Raw genomic sequence first — 20,874 nt, forward strand, 5'->3', positions numbered from 1 at the left:
GAAAAGAGAATCCAGGACATGGATGTTAGTGGGCCGGACTGGAGGAAGAATGGCAAAGAAGGCTGAAGAGGGGTCAGCAGGAGAGGGCAGGATGAGCCCCGAGGCAGGACAATGGCCTGAAAGATGACATGACGGGCCAGGGAGAAGAGGGCCATGGACGGCGTCACAAGCTGCCAAGGGGGGAAGGAGGAGAAGGGTTAGGACTTGGCAGTGGAGAGATCATTGAACGCTTTGGAGAGAACGGGCTTATTAGCTCAACGAAGAGGCTGGAAACCAGACAGTTGGAGGGGCGAGAAGAGACTGGGAGACAGGACATGAAGACCCCCATTGTGGATGCTGTGCCCGGGGAGCTGAATCAGCAAAGCTGACAGGGGACAGAGGGGGCCCAGAAGGACCAAGGGGGGGCATGTTTCTAAACAGCCGGGAAGCAGTGCGTAGACAGAAGGAGATCAGAGAGAAAGTGGGGATGGCAAGGGACGGGCAATCTGCTGGAGGAGATGGAAGGGAATACGAAGAGGGGCGACCCTCGGGAAGGAGGTGACATCTCATCATGGAAACGCCGTGAAGGAGGAGGGAGAGGCAAAGGGGCATCTGGCAGTGAAGCAGGAGGGGGTGGCAAAGGGCATCCGAAAGCAGAAGAGGGAAAGTGGAGGAGAGAGAATTCGTGGGAAATGAGGGAGGAATGATAGTCTTGCCGGGCAGCGGTGAGGACCCAGCTGGGGCTGTGTACCCAGACTTTGGAACGGGCCCAGTGAGAATGCTCGTGTGAGCCCGGGGGCAGCTCTGAAGGTGTCCGAGGCTGAGGCTTGGCTGGGCATAATCAGTGTTACAAGAAGGGGGTGAAGGAGTCAAGAAAGACAGAGTGGAGGTGAACTGTTTCAGCAAGGAGTCCAGATGGGTATCAGAAGTACCAGGGGGACAAGATGGGCATCAGAGGTACCAGGGGGTCCAGTGGGCATCAGAGGCACCAGGGAGGCAAGGTGGGCATCAGAGGCACCAGGGGGATGGGCATCAGAGGTACCAGGGGGTCCAGTGGGCATCAGAGGCACCAGGGGGACAAGATGGGTATCAGAGGTACCAGGAGGTCCAGACAGTATATGTGAAGAGAAGGGTTTTGTGAGAGAATGCAGAGAGAGCAGGACAGACAAGTGGACCGTGGCTCGTTACTGAGATTTCAGAATTCGTGAACACGGAGCCACAAATGCCTGATGGCAAGCTCAAGGGCACGACCGTCTCGTGTGTGGCTGAAGTGAGATGGACGAGAAGCTCCCGAGAAGGAGCTGTTTGAGGAATTGGGAGCTTAGAGTGTTTGAGGCGAGTCACTCTGTAGGTATGTAAGCGAGTCCCCTCGTATAAGGGTGGGGTCTATTAAGTTACTTGTTCACAGTCTCATGTGTAGCACGATGTCAAAAGGGAAATTTGAACCCAGAATTCCCTGGTTCCAAGTCTAGGATAAAATCCACTAATTACTACGTGGCTCTTCCTGTGTAATCATAACTAGCATTTTATATAGCACCTGCTGTATGCAAGGCACTGGGCTAAGCATTTTATAAATATTATCTCATTTGATCCTAAAAATAACCCTGGCAGATAGATGCTGTTACTGTTATCTGCATTTTACAAGTGGGGAAACTAAAGCAAACAGCAGTATCTTGCCTTGGGTCACACAACTAGTGAGTGCCTGGGGCTGGATCTGCACTCAGGACTGCCTGACTTTGGAGTCGTTTCCCCTACGTGACCGAGCTGCTTAAAGTAGTATGTCTTGTATTAAAGTAGTCTCTGTGTATATTTGTACATACATTTGTCTATCTGAAATATTGCAGAATACATGTACTATTACTGTTGCTACTCTTTATTCAAGTCCCTCATTCTGTGTTTCCTGAAAGCTTTTGGAAAAGCCACGGTGAATAAGGAGAGTGGGAAAAACAGAGACACAGAGAAGAGAAAGAGAGGAAGAAATAAAGAGACCGTGAAAAACAGAAATATATAGAGAAAAGGGGGGGGGGGGAGAAGACAAAGAGAGAGAAGGAGAGACAGAGACAGAAACAGGAGGGAGAGAGAGAGAGAAAGAGAGAGACAGAGAGACAGAGAGAGAGAAGGAAAGAGAGAGAGAGAGACAGACAGTGGATAGACAGAAATATAGCCAAGTGACAGAGAGGAAGAAATAGACAGTGATAGACATGTATACACACACACACACACATACACACATATATTTAGAGATAGAGATGATAGAGAGAGATATAGACATATAAATATATCTACATAAGAGAGACAAAGAAACACAGAGACACATATAGACATATATATATACATATACATACATATATATGGTGGACGAGTGCTTGCTCTATATATGTGCGCACACACACACACACACACACACACACACACACGGGCAGCGAATCGGAGAGACACACACACAAAGGGAGACAGACACAGGGATACAGAGAAAGAGATAAGGAGAGAGCCGTAGATATCTATAGAGATAGAGGTACAGAGATGGGCACAGACATATATATTTACATATACCTATAGAGAGACAGAGACAGAGACAGATATGTGACAGATATAGACATATATTTATATAAAGAGGCAGAAAGAGAGAGAGAAACAGATATCTATGGATATATGTAAGAGATAGAGATAGACAGATTTTATATATAGATAGATAGAAAAAAGAGACAGAGAGAGAGAGGGGTAAGGAGACAGATATAAATAGATAACTATTTCTCTCTACCTAAGGATATGGAGACATATATATGTACATATATATGTTTTTACACATATGCATGTATATATACACATATTTTATATTTGTCCTTTTTGAAATAGCTATAAATTATTTTTAAATTTCAAGATAATTGTTAGATTTTTTTGAGCTTATAAAATCAAACAAATAATTTTATTGATTAAAACTTACTAGAAAATCATGACCTTAATATATATATATATAAATAAAGAGAAACTCAGAAAAAAGAGATGGGCGGGAGAGGAAAAGACAAGACAGAGACAGGAGCAGAAAGACTGTGAGACAGAGAATCGAAGAGACAGAGACTAAGAGACAGACCGAGACCGAGACACAGACAGGGTGTGGGGGCAGAAGGGAGGAGGGAGAGCGCCTCCCACTCCCAGGATGGGCCCTGGCTGCAACAGCTGGCTGTTCCCTCTCCTTATTTCCCACGGATCTGAGTTGTTTGCTCCCTTCCTGAGACAAACCCATCATGATCCCGACAGACGACCTACAGCACTAATCACAGCGGCTCGGGAGGCAGGTGCCGTGGCGGGCCGAGAGCCGGCCCGGGAGCCTCCCAAGGCACAGTAACCCTCCGCGGCCCGGGACGGAGGGAGAACGAGAACGGCGGCCGAAGCCCGGGCCTGGCCCCACAGCCCCCGCTCGGACGCCGTGGCGAAGTCCCCAAGGACGACGTGCTCCCTGCGCTGAGAGGCTCCCGCCCCCCGACTTTCTCACTGGACAGGCCTTTGTGGGTCTGATAAATTCAAATGAACAAAGGAGGAAGCTGAGGTCAGGGATGTTGTGGCCCGTCAGCGGGGGTCCTTCCTCACGCCCCCGGGCACGACTCTGACCCTTCTCAAAAACAGATGGCGGCCCCTGACCGAACCAGCTTCCCTGTCCCTCAGAGTCAGGGGCCCGGGGTCTCTCTTCCTATTCCTCCTCCTCTCTGCCTATTTAGATACTGGATCCCGTTGTGTCTCCCTTAGAGACATCTTTTCATTTTCCTTTCTCGCACCTCATCTCCTCCCCTTCTTTCGATCCCTAAATTTCCTTTGATGCACAGTGGGAGAATTCTGGCCCTGGGATCAGAGGTCCTGGGTTCAAATCTCACTTCTGCTAAATATAAACTGTGGGATCTCGGGCAAGTCATTTAAGTTCCCTGCCCCCTTCCCTTTACTGGCTTTCTGCAAAAGGGGGGAGTGCGACTAACTCTCCTCTAGAGCTGTATTTTATTTCACTCTAATTGGTTTCCTCTGTAATCTTTTGTGTTTTATTTTACGCATTTAAAACCATGACTCTGAGCAGAGGTCCACAGACTTTGCCTGATTCACCAAGGGCCCCAAGATAACACAAATAGGCTAAGAAGCCCTGCTCCACACGGAGATTACTAGAAAAGTATCCCAAGGTTCCTCCTGCTTCCCTCTGCCTACAATGCTGTTTTCCTCACGGCCCTCTCTGGCTCAGAAGGCTTTTGTGACGTCCCAGGAGAACGTGGGAATTCCCTAGAGAGGTTCCCAAGGCCAGAGACTTTGGCCCACTTCTCATGGCTACGGCCTGGGCTGATGGTCCAGGGAGCTGAGCCTCCTCTTCTTGCCTGAAAGTCCTTCTCCTCCCCCCCACCTGAATGTCAGGGATCCCCAGGGTCTCTGCCTGCCCGGCTCTCTCCAGGAGGTCGTCTGCCTCTCAGACACCCTGACTCTGCATGACCTTTTCTCAGTACCTATCTCGTGGCCTTGGGGAGAGACAGAGAGGTGGCTCAGCAGTTAGAGAGCTCAGACACTTACTTACCAGCTGTGTGACCCTAGGCAGGCCCCTTCACCCTGTGGGCCTCAGTTTCCCCATATGTAAAATGAGCTGGAGAAGAAAATGGCAAAACACTCCAATATCTCTGCCAAGAAGCCCCTGGAGCAGTTCTGGAGTGCTGCAGTCCCTGGGGGTCTTAAGGAGTTAGCTATGACTGATAAATAACAACTCTTGGGACCTTGATCCCAGTGTAAGATCACGTGGCAGAGGGGAAAGAGGGCTGGATTTGGGTTCAGATCCTGGCTACGTCAAAGTCACTAGACCTTTCTGGGCCCGTTCCTTCATCCTGGACCTTTCTGGGCCCGTTTCCTCATCGACTGGGCCTTTCTGGGCCCATTCCCTCATCCTGGACCTTTCTGGGCCCGTTCCCTCATCCTGGACCTTTCTGGGCCCGTTCCCTCATCCTGGACCTTTCTGGGCCCGTTCCCTCATCCTGGACCTTTCTGGGCCCGTTCCCTCATCCTGGACCTTTCTGGGCCCGTTTCCTCATCCTGGACCTTTCTGGGCACGTTTCCTCATTGACTGGGCCTTTCTGGGCCTGTTCCCTCATCGACTGGACCTTTCTGGGACCGTTCCCTCATCCTGGACCTTTCTGGGCCCATTTCCTCATCTGCAGGCTGGGGAGTCTCTTCTGGCCCCTTCTGGGGTGCCCTGGGGCTGTAATACGTGTTCTGCCTTACAGGACATTGTAAGTTGGCTGATTGAATGGAGGATCCTATGTTGCGGACCTGGCTCCTGGATGTCTTCACGGGGGTTAGCCATGTCTTCCCAAGGGGATTACAAATTCCTTCACAGTAGTTAAGGAACCAAAGCCTTTTTCTTCCTCAGATGGGAATTTCTCCATGAAGTAAAACCTCACTTGTATTTTTGAACTTGTATTTTGTGGATTTTGACTCAACAAAAGAAAAAAAATTCAATCCCTGTGTACTTTGTAACATGATTTACAGCCTTACCAGATCAAAAAGGAAACTGCTAAGTGTGATGTTTCCTGTCCTAGACTTCCCATCATTAACAGTCTGAATGATTGGATTATACAGCACTCCTGGGCTCTCCCGTGGGTCTCCCTGCCCATCCTCCGCTCGGCTGTCACCCTGACCCCTCCCCCACCCCCATTCAATCCACTCCATGGGTCCCTATTCCTTCCAGGAGCTAAGGTAAAATCCTCTTTAGAACCCCCGCTTAACCGGGTCTTTCGGTACCATTCCGGACTTCTTACACCTAAGCTCCTCTCCTTTCTCAGAAATCTATGGACCCTGGGCTCCTTGCTGGACCTCCGGGGCTGAATTCTGGCCATTTTCTCTCGCTACCCCCATCCCTGGAGCTTTCTCCTTCTTCCTCTCCGCCTCCTGACTTTCCCGATGTCCTGCAAGTCTCAGCTAAGGCTCACCCTTGGGTGAGAAGCCTTTACACCCTCCCTCTGAGACTACCCCAATTCAGCCTGTATGTGCCCGGCTTCTCTATTTTGTTTTTCAGTCACTTTTCAGTCATAGCTGCCTCTTTGTGACCTCATTTGGGGCTTTCTTGGCAGAGACACAGGAGCGGTTTGCCATTCCTTCTCCAGCTCATCTTACAGAAAAAGAAACTGAGGCACCCAGAGCCACACAACTAGGAAGAGTCTGAGGCCGGATTTGAACTCGGGGAGATGACTGACTCCCGGCCAGACCCCCATCCAGTCTGTCTCTTCCACTAGACTGTGAGTTCTTTGAAGACAAGGGCTGGTTTTTCATTTCTGTGTATCCCTAACACTCAGAACAGTACCTGGTACACAGTGGGTGCTTAATAAATGCTGGTTGATGGGTGAGGATGAGAATTTAGGACTGGGAAACCCCAGAGTTTCAGAGTTGGAAGGTGCAGCCGTATGGGAATTAGAACTCCCTGTTCCTCATACCCCTTGGTCCATCCTCTCTCCGCCCCATTCCATGGGGGACAGCTCTCCTGCTGGGGCCTCTAGGCCCGCGGGGGACAAGCCCGTGATCGGGCGATCTCCGAGCCCATTCCAAGGGACCCACGGCCGCCTTCACACTGACTCTCAGGTCCCCGCAGCCGGCTCCTTGAGCCAATCTCTAGGCTAAGGGTGTTTTCTGAGGCAATCAGGGTTAGGGGCTGGCCAAGGGTCTGAGGCCAGATCGGAACTCGGGTCTCTTTGATTCCAGAGCTGGGGCTCCACCCACTGCGCCACCTTGCTGTCCCATACGCCCCCTAAACTGTGGGGTTCAGAGCGGAACACAATACCCCACCGTGTTCTGATGACATGCTCATTCTTGCCTCTCACTGACGCCTGAAATTTCATGACCTTTCTGGGCTGCCATAGCATACAACCAATTTATACTGATCTTGTGGTCCACTATGCCCCCCAGAGCCCAGCCAGGGCAGCTGTCATTGGAACCCTTAGTTCTGGGTCCTGGCTCTAAAATGAACTATTTGGTGCGTCCCTGGGCAGGGGGAGTGGAGGAAGAACAGGACTTAGGGCCGGGTAGAATTGGGGTCCATTCTCAGCCCTGAAACGTACTCATTGCTCAACCCCAAACGATTCACTTAACCCCTTTGAACCCCCTTCTTGCTCTGTACACGAGGGATTGGGATTCAAAAGCCTCTAAACCTGGTCCCCCGACCCTGGTCCTTCATCTGCAGAAGGAGGATCTGGAGCAGATCTCTGACAGCCCTTCTCATCCTCTCGGGGTCCTTCCGAATCCTTCCCAAGGCCGGGAGCGGACCCCCCGGAGATGCTCGGCAAATCCCCGGCCGAGAAAAGGCGCGGCCCCCGGGGAGGCGGCCCCGAGGCCGGCGGGGCTCTCTACGGGGCCATGGCCGTCAGAAATACCTCCCGGATGTTCTGCTGCTCCATCTCGTGCCTTTTGAGCATGGCTTTCCGTTTGAAGGAACGGCAGTGCTTATCATAGTACAGTCTCTGCTGGGTGAGGAGGTGGGCTTCCTCTTCGGCCTGGCTGTGCTGAAGATTCTCCTTATGCTTCGATATACGCTCTTGCTTCTCTTTCTTGGGTGTGCTGTGGTCCTCGTTCATCTCCTGTACGAGCGCCGGACCGCAGCCCCGGGGAACAAAAGGAAACACGGTCAGTGGGGGCGAGGGAACGGCCCCTCGGGGCCTGCGAGACCCGCCAGGCTGGGAAGCGCCTCCAGCGGCCTAGGGGTCCCGGACCTGTCTGCCCCCCACGCTGCATCTGGGAGCAAGCTTCAGGACACAAAGCCTGCGTGGCTTGAACCCCTCCCGAGGCTACAGTTTAAGTCAAACTAGGCACTTTCTGGCTGTGGGATTCTGGGCAAATCACTTTACCTCCCACAGCCCCAGTTTGTGAAGGTGAGGGCTGGACCTGACGGCCTTTCCAGACCTAGAGATGGGATCTTAGAATCCCAGGCTAAGAGGAGGCAAAAATACCCGTCAGGAGCCTGCAAACTTGGTTCACTGTCACAACTACCTGGGTGATTTGGGGCAAGTCAGAACTCTTTGTACCTAACTTTTATCTGTGGAAGAAAAAGACTAAAAAGAAGTCCCAAAGGTCTCGTCCAGCTCTTGTCCATCTACGAGGGGACATCCCCTCAAGTGTTAAAATGCCAATGCTGCGCAAAAACTTCTAAGAGGTACCACACACTCTTCGATAAAGAGAGCCTTAATTGATCAAAGATGGACAGAAGCAGCGACACCCAGAGAAAGAACACTGGGAAATGAATATAAACTGCTTGCATTTATGTTTTTCCTACCGGGTTATTTCTACCTTCTGAATTCAATTCTCCCTGTGCAACAAGAGAACTGTTAGGTTCTGCACACATATATTGTATCTAGGATATACTGCAACCCATTCAACATGTAAAGGACTCTTGCCATCTGGGGGAGGGGGTGGAGGGAGGGAGGGGAAAAATCGGAACAGAAATGAATGCAAGGGATAATGCTGTAAAAAATTACCCTGGCATGCATTCTATCAATAAAAAGTTATTAAAAAATTAAAAAAAAAAGAGGTACCACACAGATAACAGAAAAACCATATAGCTATGGCGCAGCAGGCCCCAAAACGGAGGCTGTGTATAAGTAAAAGGTCATAGCATGACCCCAAAGGAGGGTGTATGTTCAACCAATCACAGCACGGGAGTGACCATGTCATTTCCTTACCCAAAAAACTCCACTGGCTTCCACTGGTCAATTATTACTTCATCTTTAATTATAAAAAAAGCCTATTTGCATATGTGTTTATAATGTACACAATTAACATACATATGTCCATTTGCTATTATACATCCATGTAGTGTATTATATATTTGTAGTTTACCGAAAGGTAAATATTAGAGGCAGATGCTCAGAAATGTTTATTAATGGGCACATACAATCAAAGAACGTACTCCTGTAGAGAACTATGTGGGAAATCCAAATGTCAGAAGAGACTTTCAGTTAACTTTGGGGGAAAGTAAGGGGACCAATGACCCAACTTTTGATCATCTATGTTGCTTCTAGTGCAAAACCTGATTTTTTCAAAATGGCGCCATGGATAACCTTTGCCTGATTATTTACTTAGTTGAAACGTGTTTTGGACGGTCACACCCTTTATCTTTTTGTGTGTCAACATTTCTCTCTTTCATTCAAACTCCAAATCTAAGTGATCCAGATACTTAATCCCTTGTCTGTGTCATTGAAGGTCATTTAAGAAAACAAGTTTGCTTTTTGTGTTAGCAAGTCAGGTAAATAGGAGTCCACTAATGGGGGCTTTTCAGTTTGCCCTGAGCTAAATTTTCAAGGTATGGTTTCCTGACTTTTGTTTAAAGTGAATCCACACTCGTGTTCAAATGCAGGTACGAAGACTCATTGCAAAATCAAGTATAAAATAATTATTTGGACGTGTTGGCCCTTTTGCTGCACTCCAGGGACGAGGATCATTGAGATCTGATTCACTCTAAGAACCACTTACTTTAAGCATATCCACATGTTGATGGGTAAACCTATAGGATACTTTAAAAGTCTATCTCCCCCATCCTCTCCTCTCCTTCCTTGCCTCAAACCTAGATTACTGAGTTGACAGGAGAATGTCTTCTAGGTAGCCTAGTGCTTAGTGCTGGATCTGGAGTCAGAAAGACCTCAGTTCAAAGCCTCAGTTTCCTCATCTATAAAATGGGGATAATATTAGCATCTATCTCCCACGATTGTTAAACGGGCAAAATGGAATCTTTCTAGAGCACTTCACAAACCTTAAGGTATGATATAAAGGCTCCTTATTTCTTCCTCCTGGGACTATCCGAGGTGACTTGGAGTTTTAGTCTGCGCCACAGAAGATTTTAGTCTGCGATCTTTTGCGAGCCCAAAGAATGTTGAATCTAAAATGGCCTCCTGTCTAAGTAAAGGAAAACCAAAGTCTGTGCTCTTCAAGAGCATCTCTTCAGTTTCTGTAGGAGCAGGGCAAGCTAACAGCCACGAGGATAGGGATCAGAGCTCCTGGAGTCCCTGGAGGAAACGCTGGAATAAGCCTTTCTAGGAGCCTCTGGCTTGGGGCAATGATCCCTCGGTTCCAGCCATAGACAAAGAATTCTATATTTCCACTAAAATGGAAGCACCCTGAGGGCAGGGGCTATTTTGGCCTTTCTCTGTATCCTGAAGATTTAGTACAGGGTCTAGCACATAATTTTATGGTGGTTTAGTCATTTCAGTTGCAAATGATCTTGGGGTTTTCTTGGCAAAGATACTTCAGAGGCTTATTCTTTCCTTCTCCAGCTTATTTTAGAGAGGAGGAACTGAGGAGAACAGGGTTAAATGACTTGCCCAAGATTACGCAATTAGGGAGTATCTGAAGCTGGATTTGAACTCCTGAAGATGAACCTTCCTGATTCCAAGCTCAGTGCTCTACCCACTACGCCACCCAGCTGCCAGCTCGTAGGATGCCCCCTTAATAAATGCTTTCTGAAATAACTTGGAATTCAAGTTATCGCTGCTCAAGTTTCTCTCTTTCCCTCTAGTCTGCCTTTCTGGGACTTTCTCTGGTAAGTCTTAGATTGGGGCAGATCAAATATAACTTTTCTTTCCCTGTACTTTTGATAAGAATTAAATTCATTATAAAAGAGTGAGCTCTTGGCTCCGACCATTACAATGGACTTGGCTAGTAAGGCTTAGCGGCCAGGACTTTTCTCCCTGCCTGGCCCCGTCCCCCAATACTTTGGACCACGCAAGGCCTTTGATTACTTGCCTCCTTTATTTTTTCCTTGCAAAGCTTATATTGCTTCTTCTGACTTTCTAAGAAAGTTGTCAAGTCTTTCTTCTGCTGAGCCAAGATCTGTTGCTGGAACTTCCTTTCATCTGCTGCAGCCGCCTTTGCCTACAGAGAAAAACAAAACAAAACAAAATCAGACCCAAAACTCCAGTGACTTATTCCAGACAGATATCCAAGACAAATACATACGCCTCCAAGCTACACTTGGTTGTCTCTTTCCAAAGTGACACAGGAAAAAAACCTGGTCTGCTCCACCTGAATCACGAGGCATTCTATTGCAAGGCCATTTATCAGCCAATGATTAGAGACGTCAATGGAAAGGTGTCCAGAATGAGTCTTCCCACTTGTGGATCAGGATAGAAATGTTGCATTTAATCAAAACTTTACTTTTTAAAGATGAAATTCTGATTATAGGAAGATTTTCCTCAAGCCGGCTATATATAATATACAAATATCTATGTAACCACATAATCAGTGTGGACAAATTTACAACATATGGAAATGGAGGAAGGGAGAAAGAAAGTGAAAATTCCGAGGTGGGGTTATTTAAATGACAGGCCATTACAATGACATTTTCTTCTTCTTTTAAGAATCAAGTTTTGCTCGAACACAGGCAGTCTCTAAGTTAGGAATAAGTTATTTTTCCAAAAATTCATCAGTAAGTTGGGCGTTCCCAAATCGTTATCCTAGAGAGATAATGTTGCAAAGAGTGATTAAGTTCCGAGGTGAGCCCCCAAAAATCTATGTGACTCATAATGGACCAGACGTAGAAGAGTACCAGGTACTATGAGTTTCTATAAGAAGCTAGATTCAGAATGGCAATTTGGGACTCCAGGTACAAATCTTTTTGATTCTCCTAGAGACCAGGATTTTCTGTCCCTCCCTTACTTGGAACTTTGTAAGTACGCCATTGGCAGTAGCTTTTGTAGCTTGGGATAAGGGCTCTATTAGATTTGGGGAGAGTTCCGTTAGTGACGGAGACAGGGATTTCAGTGAAGGATGTTAAGGCTTCTTCCTTCTAACCATCACCATAGGTGTACATTGAACATGGGAAAGTATACATTAAACATGGACTCTGATCTGTGTATCACTCTGCAAGACTCTGTAGGAAAAGACAAAGGTCCCACAAATAATCATGATGGATTTCTGGGTACTTAAGAATAAAATTTAGTTCTGTTTCAAAGAACAGTCCATACCTGGGCCAGCTTGGACATAGTAATCAAGGGACTGGGCCATGGATCAGGAAAGAGCTTTTTGTGGGGAAGTGAGAATATGGAAGTGGACCTGAAGATGCTCAACCTGCAGTCATCTCTGGGTGGGGGGTGACATCTCTGGGAGGGCTGAGGAGCAGTCAGGGGCGGTTTTGTTCCTCATTTCCCAGACCATCACCAATGCTGACTCTAAGGACCCCCCCCTACCTGGTAGGGAGATGAGGGCACAGGAAATAGTCTCAGGTAATAGAGGATCAGTGGGGTAGGGGGAGAGAGAGGGAGAATGGGAAGAGAAAGGGGAGGGAATTGTAAGTACTGGGAAGTAAGGAAGAGGCTCTATGGCTGCCGGACCAACCGGGTGCTGTGGGCAATGGTCACACCTTGAGGATTTCCTGGTAAAGTATCCTTAGCAAGATAAAGGAGTTGTGTAGTGAGGATTTCCCTTTATTCCCCTTAGCTTCTTGTTGCAATAATGGCTAATGTAACAAATGTGCCTTAACACCCTTCCTTGAAAACCCAAGCGCTGGGGAGCCAAAATCTGAAAGGTGAGAGACTCGGGCCCAGACGGGGCGTTTGGGCCAAGCGCTCCCCGGCCACCCCGGAGACGCCTGTGAGCGTGTGCTGGCCGGCCATCTGGGCTAAGCCCCGGCTGGCCCAGTTTCGGTCCCTGGGGCCCCCGACTGACCTCCTTCTCTATGATGGCCACTTGCTTCTTGGCCAGCTTCTCCAGCTCGATGGACGCGTTGTTGGCGTGCGTCTCCACCTCCTTCTGCAGCTTGAGGCGGTGCTCGTCCATCTCAGCCTTCAGCTTGTTCTCCAGGGCAATCAGCTGCTTCTGGTGCTGGCGCCGCATCCGCTTATATCCTGACATCTGTTCCCGCAACTCGTTCTCCTGCTCATGCTCATGGATCTGCCGTGTAACCTAGATTGTGGAAGGGCCAAAAGCCAGGTGAGGACGGCCGAGCTCGGGGGCCTCGGAGGCTCGGGACAGAGGGCCGGAGTCACGGATCTAGGGCCGACTAATCCCACTCCCTCCTCCTACGAGAGAGAGCTGGGGTTCAGGGAGGTCCCGCCACTTACCCAGTCACTCCGCACTCTCCCCCTGCCACGCCCAGGGCCACAACGGGGGACCCCGTGGGATGTCCTGGGGAGAAGCCCCCAACAAGAGCTAATAAATGGGCACCGGCCCCTAGCAGAGTCCCGGGAACCACAGAACCTTCTTCTAAAGAACAGGAGCCCAAGAGTTAGCAGGAACTTCACGAGTGATCCAGGCTCTGCCATATCGGAACAAACGCTCCCCAATGCTCTGCCTCCACTTGAACTCCAGTAATTCCGAGGAACCCAGTCCCTTCCAAGGCGAAGCCCTGTTGCACCTACTATCAGTGTTCAACCCAGCTGTCTCCTGGCAACATCTGCCCACAGATGGAGACAAACAGAACGAGTTCGAGCCCCCATCCAGTTTTTCCAACGGATTTTTTGCTGGCTCGCTCTCCCAGCTCCCTTGGCACCATGGTCACCTCCCAAGGAATCTCAATTGGTCAACGTTCTTGCTAAGACGCGGTGCCCGCTACTCATGCCGTGTGATCTGGCTAGGGCAGAGGAGGCTGGCACTCTTGTTCCCAATACTAGCTTATTCTTCACATACCCTAAGAATAAGTTGGCTTTTCTGGGGGGGAGATGAAACCTTTTTTCTCACTCTTAATGTGAATTTAAAACACGCATGCATGCAAACTCACACACCGAGAAATACTCAAAACCCAAACTACTGATAGGGGCTTGACAGCTTTCCCTTTTAAACCACCTGCTCCATTAGGAAAACAGATGAGACATAATGAAGGTAATGAATGTATCCACGAAAGCTGCTTATATGACTTTCTGATACGGCTTTAAAAAAAAATCCTATACTTAATAAACACCAAGTAAAATGAGCATTTCCATGCGTAAGGTTGAACGCAAGAAGGGGAGTGCACACAGACTGTTGATCTCCGTTAAACGCAGCTTTGTCAACATTTCCCTTTCTAAGCTGTCCTGACTGTCTGTTCTCCCTTCTCGCTTTTAGGACTCTCTTTAGATACAGATTTGGTTTGGAAATTTCTCTTGTGGTGGGTTCCCTAAATCCCATAGTTGTATCTGTTTCCTTCTTTCTGCCTCTCCTCAGATTCCAAGGTTTTCATTTAAGATGCTTGGCCTTTTGGCCCCTTTCCCACCTTTATTTTCTCTCACCATTGCACTCATAAATATAAATGACTGAACTTCACTTGAAACAAAGAACTCAGCAAGCCTTTACCTGCAAGCTACCTGCTTTTAACACTGCATTTTTACATATTAGTAGTGAACACTCTGAGAGTTGTAAAGTCATTTGTGTATATTTTTGCAGGGAGTACTGCTTAGTGGAAGGCAGCTAGAAGGTGCCAGAAGGCATTGAGCACTGGGCCTAGAACCAGGAAGGCTCTCCTTCCTGAGTTCAAATCCAGCCTCAGACATTTACTAGCTGGGTGACCCCGGGCAAGTCACTGCACCCAGTTTGCCTCAGTTTCCTCATCTGTAAAATGGGTTGGACAAGGAAGTGGCCAACCCTTCCAGTTTCTTTGCCAAGAAAACCCTAAATTGGGGTCATGAGAGAGTTGAACATGACTGAAATGACTCAACAACTGCAAAATGCTGCTGAACGGATGGAGAATCAGCGAGACTGAGCCTTGGACTTGGGTACTTGCCCCACCTTTGCTACATGCTGTCTGTGGGACCCTGAGCAAGTCACTTCAGGTCTCAGTGTCTCGGACAACCCTCTAAGATGACAAACTGCAGCGGAGACACTTACACGCACCAGCGGAGGTCTTCCTCATCTGGGAGTACCCTATGCCAACGGAGCCAATCCCCACCTTATTCTTTTACAATTTTAATAGCATGGAAATAGTACTTCTAGCTCTGGGATTTTTTTTCCTTTTGGCTTTGTTTATATCATCGAGACCTTTCCGAATTACATTGTTGATATTTTTCAGCAGTGTCAGAGCATCTCATTAGGCTGATTTATTTCTTTGAGTATTTTTTGGTCTGGACCTAAGATGTACCTGAAGTTGGGGAGCTCCTGGTCTAGAGGCTCCCTTCATGAATGCAAACACTGAATGGGGCTGTGACTTCCAGTCTTAAGGAAGTACCTGATGGGGGTGGGGAATATCACTAATCCCCTGAGTAACCAGCCTAGCTTTATAAGCTAATTAAGTATTAGGGAAGGGCTAGAACCTGGATATTCCTCACCTACTATTCCAGACATCCTTTCACTGATATGTCATAGGCTCTTCATTCATTAATCAACCAGTGGGAAGAGTACATTTCAATGTGGTTTTTTGGGGTTGACAATTATATATAATATTGCTATGTATATTTTTGAGCAGATATCTCCTAAGATCCCCTCCTGATGTTATGGTAGATAGAGTGATGGATTTGGAGTCAGGAAAAACGGAGTTCAAATCCTTCCTTAGACACTTACTAGCTGTTGTGACCCTGAGCGAGTCACTTAAGGCTTTTTTGTCTTAGTTTCCTCATCTGCAAAATAGGGCCAACTAAGGAATACATAAATTATATAATAAAGCAACTTCCCAGAGTGGTTGTGAGGAGCAAAAGAGCTGATATTTATAAAGCTCTTTGCAAATCTTAAAGTGTTATATAAATGGTAGCTATTAATATTATCATTATTATTATAATATTCTCGCAAAATGATTATCTCTCCATCACCTTAGAGAAGTCATGGATGATTTTGCAAAAACTTTTTCCTACTGTTTTCTGTACATTCCCCCTTCCCCCTCTCCTCCCAATGGGTCTCTCTTGGCCATGTCCTATTCCTTCTTTCCCAAGTATGGGTCAAGGTTCTCTGAGGTACAAAGAGCACCTTGTTCCCCTGCTTCCTCTGGAAGGTGTCCCTGTGTGCCAGCTGAGGCCTTCGGAGCAAAGGCGCGCTCTTCTGGAACTGGAGAGGCTCATCCAAGTACCCTGTTAAACATTAGCCCATCTTGGACAACTTTCCAGCTGAAAATCACTTGGGGCGCTGGTCCGTTTCTCGGGCCTAAGTAGACACAATCCTCTTTAAAGTGTGGGGAACAAGAGGAGGCGGACGGATGAAGAATCAAAAATGGAAAATGCCCTTGGAAGTGCTCACTCATTCGGAAGGGGAGCATCTCCAGAAAAACTGAAGTCCTCCATTGACTAAAGAACAAAAGAAAGTGGGTAATCTATTTGTACTTCACAGATGAATGACTTTAAAAACTGGGGTTACTTGGGGTGGCGGGGGGGAGAGGGGGAGAAGAAGGGGTAAGGTCAGGATTTTAAGTTTCCTTTTCTCATGAATACAAAGACCTTTCCCTTCTTGCCTGACTCTTAATGTGCAATGCACAGTGGACATCCTCAGACAGTGACTATCAGAAAATATAGTCTTTAGAGGTGTTTTCTTTCCTTTTCTCAACACTGTTAAGAGACAGCCGGGTGGCCCAACGGATAGAGAATGCGATCTCAGATACTTTTTAGCTGTGTGATTCTGGGCAAGTCATTTAACCCAGTTTTTCATCTGTAAAATGGGCATAATAAAAGCACTTACCTCCCGGGGTCGTGGGGAACCAAATGAGAAAATAATCCTAAGGCACTTAGCAAGTTAGTTCTTCTTCACATGTAGCTGTGAACTTAAGCAACTCACTTAACCTTAGCTTGCCTTAGTTTCCTCAACTGTAAAATGAGAATCATAATTAGCACCTATCTCTCAAGGTGGTTGTGAGGCTGAAATTAAATAATTATGTGGGGAAAAAACAAAAAAAACCTTCACAAATGCTTTGCTCAGTGTCTGACACGGAGTAAGTGCCATATAAATGCTTATTCCTTTCCCTTATTTTGTCCCCCCCGGTCTTGCTTCACTTGCCACAGAGGCAGACGTGTCCCCGCCAGCTCTGAATCTAATGTGAGACTTTCAGAGAAGGGAGGGACAAGAGGTGTAAGCTTTGTTTGAAGTGCCTGTTTCCCCAGATTGCCTGCCCCCAAGAAGAGCTGGGCAGAGTTTCTCCCAGCCCATGTTCTAGTCGACACTGGGTCGACACTATTGCAGACTGGATCTCACTGGATAGAAATAAGTTCAGACACCAAGGAAGCTCAGCAAGGTCTCACTGCTCCTGTACAAGTAGTTTTTAGATGGGGGGTTCTTGGTCAGGGTCCATGGAGAGATTTCGGGAGGTCTATCGATACAGAGCTTTCACTATTCTGATCACTGCATTTTAATATAATTACAAATCTATTTTCCTTGATATATTTAAAAACATGATTTTGAGAAGAGGTTGACAGTTTAATAAGATTGACTGTTTGGGGGGAGGGGGTCCAGGACCACGGAGAACCGCGCTAGATAAATGAATTCTGGACGACCTCCAAATGGGTGATAGCTTGCTCTCACGCCACCTAACACGGGGATGCCAAGTTTCAGAACTTAAAACGAAAGCCAGAACTTTCAAATAATGGATCTTGGTTGGCACACGGCCAACAGATGAATCATGGTAGAAACATAGCTAGCTAACATCTCTTTGGATCCCAGCTGGAAAAATGCATGTGTGGGAAAGGATACTATGGAAGGCACTCCCGAAATTACCGGGTTGGGGCTTTGGGCCGAACGGCCTTCCGAGCGCCATTTGAAAAATACGCACTAATGTTCCATTTTACTTTCCTTCTCACTATGAGATAATATGGCCCTTGGGACTCTGGCTCACAATAGAGTGATAACCAGGTTGGGCTAACCCGGGCTTTGCCCCACGCATGGCCACACTGGGAGGGGGCTGGACCGGTCTCCCCTTCTTTTCCCTTTCACCAAGATGAGGGGAAGTCAAGGAGAGGGTGCTCAAGTTCCCTTTGCCCTTTTCGCCACAAGGCTGTAGGAACCTCCTGAGGGCATGGAGGGTGCAGATGGCGACATAGGATCTGCTTTTTAAAGTTCTTAGGAGGACAAGTTGGGAAAGGGACAGAGCTGATGTACACACACACAAACACACACACACACACACACGGGCAGAATTGTCCCACTCATCCCTCAGAGACGGACTTTGCAAGGGCCAGCCTCCTCCCAGTGTTGAACCCACGGGAGACTTAGACTAAGCAGGGAGGAGAAGGCAGGAGCATGGAGCTTGCTAGGAGCAGGTGGCCGGGGGGCACCGCCCCTGCCGTGAGCTCCCATTCCCTTTCAGTCTATCCGAGCCTCCCCGAGAGCAGGAGGAGATGGGTGGCCGGGCTGCAGGCCCGTCACAGTGCCGCCTCCTAGGAGGAGGGATGAGAACACTAGGGATGTAACCGCCCCGCCCCAGTGAGTGGGATGGCCGCCTTGTCCTCCCACCACCCTTGGTCCTCGGCAGGGGCTGCCTGGCCCTTTACCAGCCCCTTTCTTAGGCCAGCCCTCCTTCCCCATCAGCACAGAGAGACCCGAGGCCGGAGGCCGTACCTGCCTTTGGTCGGGGAAGACGCCCGCCTCAGAGGGGAGAGCTGGGTTGTAGAGGAAGCATGTTTGACATCAGATCTTCCCCCCTCCCACACCTGCCATTCTGAACACAACTAATTAGCACCTAGTTAGCGAAAACAACCGCTTAAAATAGGAAGCTATCTTCTCCTTCGCAGCCAAGTTCTTAGAATAAGAATCCTCCACTCTGGGTCTACAGTTCTACCCCTCATTTCGCCTCCTACTTGCCACCCGAGGGCACTGCCCCCTGCGGGGTGTCCAGAGGCCCCTCACGGGGCAGGTCCACTGGCCTTCTGGATTCGGCTGCGGGTCCTGACCCTGCTGCCCGGCCCCAGGCTCTGTGTGCCCATCTGCTCAATAAGTGTCCCCCTTCACGCCTTCCCCCAAGCAAGTTCTCCACCCTGAGTCTCTTCTCTTCTCCAGCTCTTGGTGATTTTGTTTGAGTTTATGGGCTCAGGGTTCCTACGCTGACATATTCAGGTCTCATCTCTCCCACATCACTAACCGTCTGCCGGACGTCCCATAAATTTGTCTAAAACAGAGCTCCTGATCTTCCATCCCTTCTCCAAACTTCTCTTTCTACTGGGGTGCCCTGCCAGGCTTCTAGGCCCCCAGGGGGTTCAGTCCTGGATGCTCCTCCTGATTTTCCTGTCCCTGACCTACGTATGTAATTACTATCCAAGTCTTCCGACGCTACCTTCATAAGGCCCTATGCTTCCAAGAAGATGGCCACGTCTCTCATCTACACCGGAGCTCCTCAAGCTTTTCTACTCACACCCTTTCCGCCAGAGAAATTTTCAGTTTATACCTGGGGATGTAGGTATATAAAATAGGGGCACAAATCCGACATTGACTGGCAATAAACCATAATTTTGCCACCCAGACATTCAGGGATGAGACCCCCATATGGGGTCGTGACCCACAGTTTAGCTGGGATTCTAGACGACTTTATTAATTTCTAACATTCCCTCTTCAATAAACCATCTTCCATACGGTTACTGAAATAACCTTCATTAAGTACAACTCAAACCATGGCACGCCTGCTCTCGAGAACCTTCAGTGGCTCTCCATGGGCACTAGGAGGAACTCTTCTGCTTGACTTTTAAAACCTTTGACAACCTAATTTCTGTCTGTCTTTCAAGGCTTACTTGACATCACCTCCCTTCGTGTTTGCGCTATTCTGGTGAAACTGGCTCAGTTGCTCTTACCCAGACTCAGCTTCCAGTCTCCCAAAGCGTGTGCTTGCCCCCCTGCCCGAGAATGGTTGGGATGCTGCCAGGTTCAGCTCGGGGCCTTCTCTGAAGGGAAGCTGCTCTTCCTCCACTTAACTGTTCGGACTTTTTCCCTTCTTAAATGGTCATGCATCTACCCATCGCTCATAAGCTATCTTCTCTCTCATTAGAAATGTTTAATAAATGCTTGCTGGACTGGACTGAGCAGATACCACAATAGTAGTTTATTAGACTACCAAAAATCACCTGGGTGCCTCCTTTCCTAACCATGGGTCTGGAACTTTAAGGAACCTCAGAGAGACCGCTCCTTACTCTACAGATGATGGAACTGAGGCGGGGTAAGTGACCTGCCCTCCCCTCACCCCCTGTGCATCCACCTTCCTCCTTCCCCTAAAGGAGGGGAGGGCGTCTCTCCTGCCTTTTGCCCCAAGGACATATACCTCCAGGCACACCTCTGGCTCACTTTTGATTTAGCTGGAAATAAGAGGCCCAAGGAGCCGCCCCTTGGTCAATGGATCCCAAGTGAACATCAAGCTGTTCATCTCCAACAACTTATGGACTGGTGCCCACAGTGAAAGCTGATGGGCACGAGAGTAAAAGGCGCCAAAGTGAGGAGAGACCGGGAAGTCTAATTGCGAGAAAGCCATTTTTCTTGGATATGGCGATTTCCCCTGAATTTGGAGGTCACGCCTTGTCATGAAACCCTGTGACAACGGCCCTGAGAGAGCGGGAGTCTGGCTGCCGCCTGGCCGGTTTCAGGGAGCGGGTGGCTGGACGGCTCGCAATAAAGTTGTCTTGCTGTTGGGACTTTTCTCAGCCGAGCGGGTGACGTATCACCAAGGCAGAAGGGAAGGATTACGTCCCGTCAGGCAAGATCATCGCCCAAAGATGCCCAAACTGGGAGGCAGTGGAAGCACGGATGGGGACTCCAGGAGTTGTCTGGTCCAACCATTGCCTTGTACAGGAGCTACCTCTCCTACATCCTCGGTACCAAGGCTTCCAGCTTTTACTTGAAGATCCATCTGATGACAGGCAACTCTCTACCTTAGATCCCCACGTTATGTCCTTACTCAATAAACTCTAGGGTTTCCTATCATCTCCAGGGACAAATAGCGAGTCTTCTCTCTGGCATTTAAAACCCCTCAAAATCTGGCCCCGATTTACCTTTCTGGCCTTATTACACATTCGTCCCCTTTGTGCCCTCTACAGGGATGTC

The 20,874-nt window shown here is 48.5% G+C and overlaps 1 protein-coding gene across 8 annotated transcripts in view; it reads right to left on the reverse strand.

Moving 5' to 3' along the window:
- The window catches only part of TAOK3 (TAO kinase 3), a 234,201-nt gene that overhangs the window by 31,244 nt on the left and 182,083 nt on the right, over nt 1–20,874 (reverse strand). For all 8 annotated transcript variants that reach the window (XM_051972882.1, XM_051972887.1, XM_051972883.1 and 5 more), the window contains 3 exons: nt 12,640–12,876; nt 10,720–10,848; nt 7,362–7,565 (listed from right to left, as the gene is read on the reverse strand). In XM_051972882.1, coding sequence (XP_051828842.1) covers nt 7,362–7,565; nt 10,720–10,848; nt 12,640–12,876 — 570 coding nt within the window. The remainder of the gene's footprint in view (nt 1–7,361; nt 7,566–10,719; nt 10,849–12,639; nt 12,877–20,874) is intronic.

This window comes from Antechinus flavipes, chromosome 1 (assembly GCF_016432865.1).
Source record: "Antechinus flavipes isolate AdamAnt ecotype Samford, QLD, Australia chromosome 1, AdamAnt_v2, whole genome shotgun sequence".
Taxonomy (NCBI): Eukaryota; Metazoa; Chordata; class Mammalia; order Dasyuromorphia; family Dasyuridae; genus Antechinus; species Antechinus flavipes.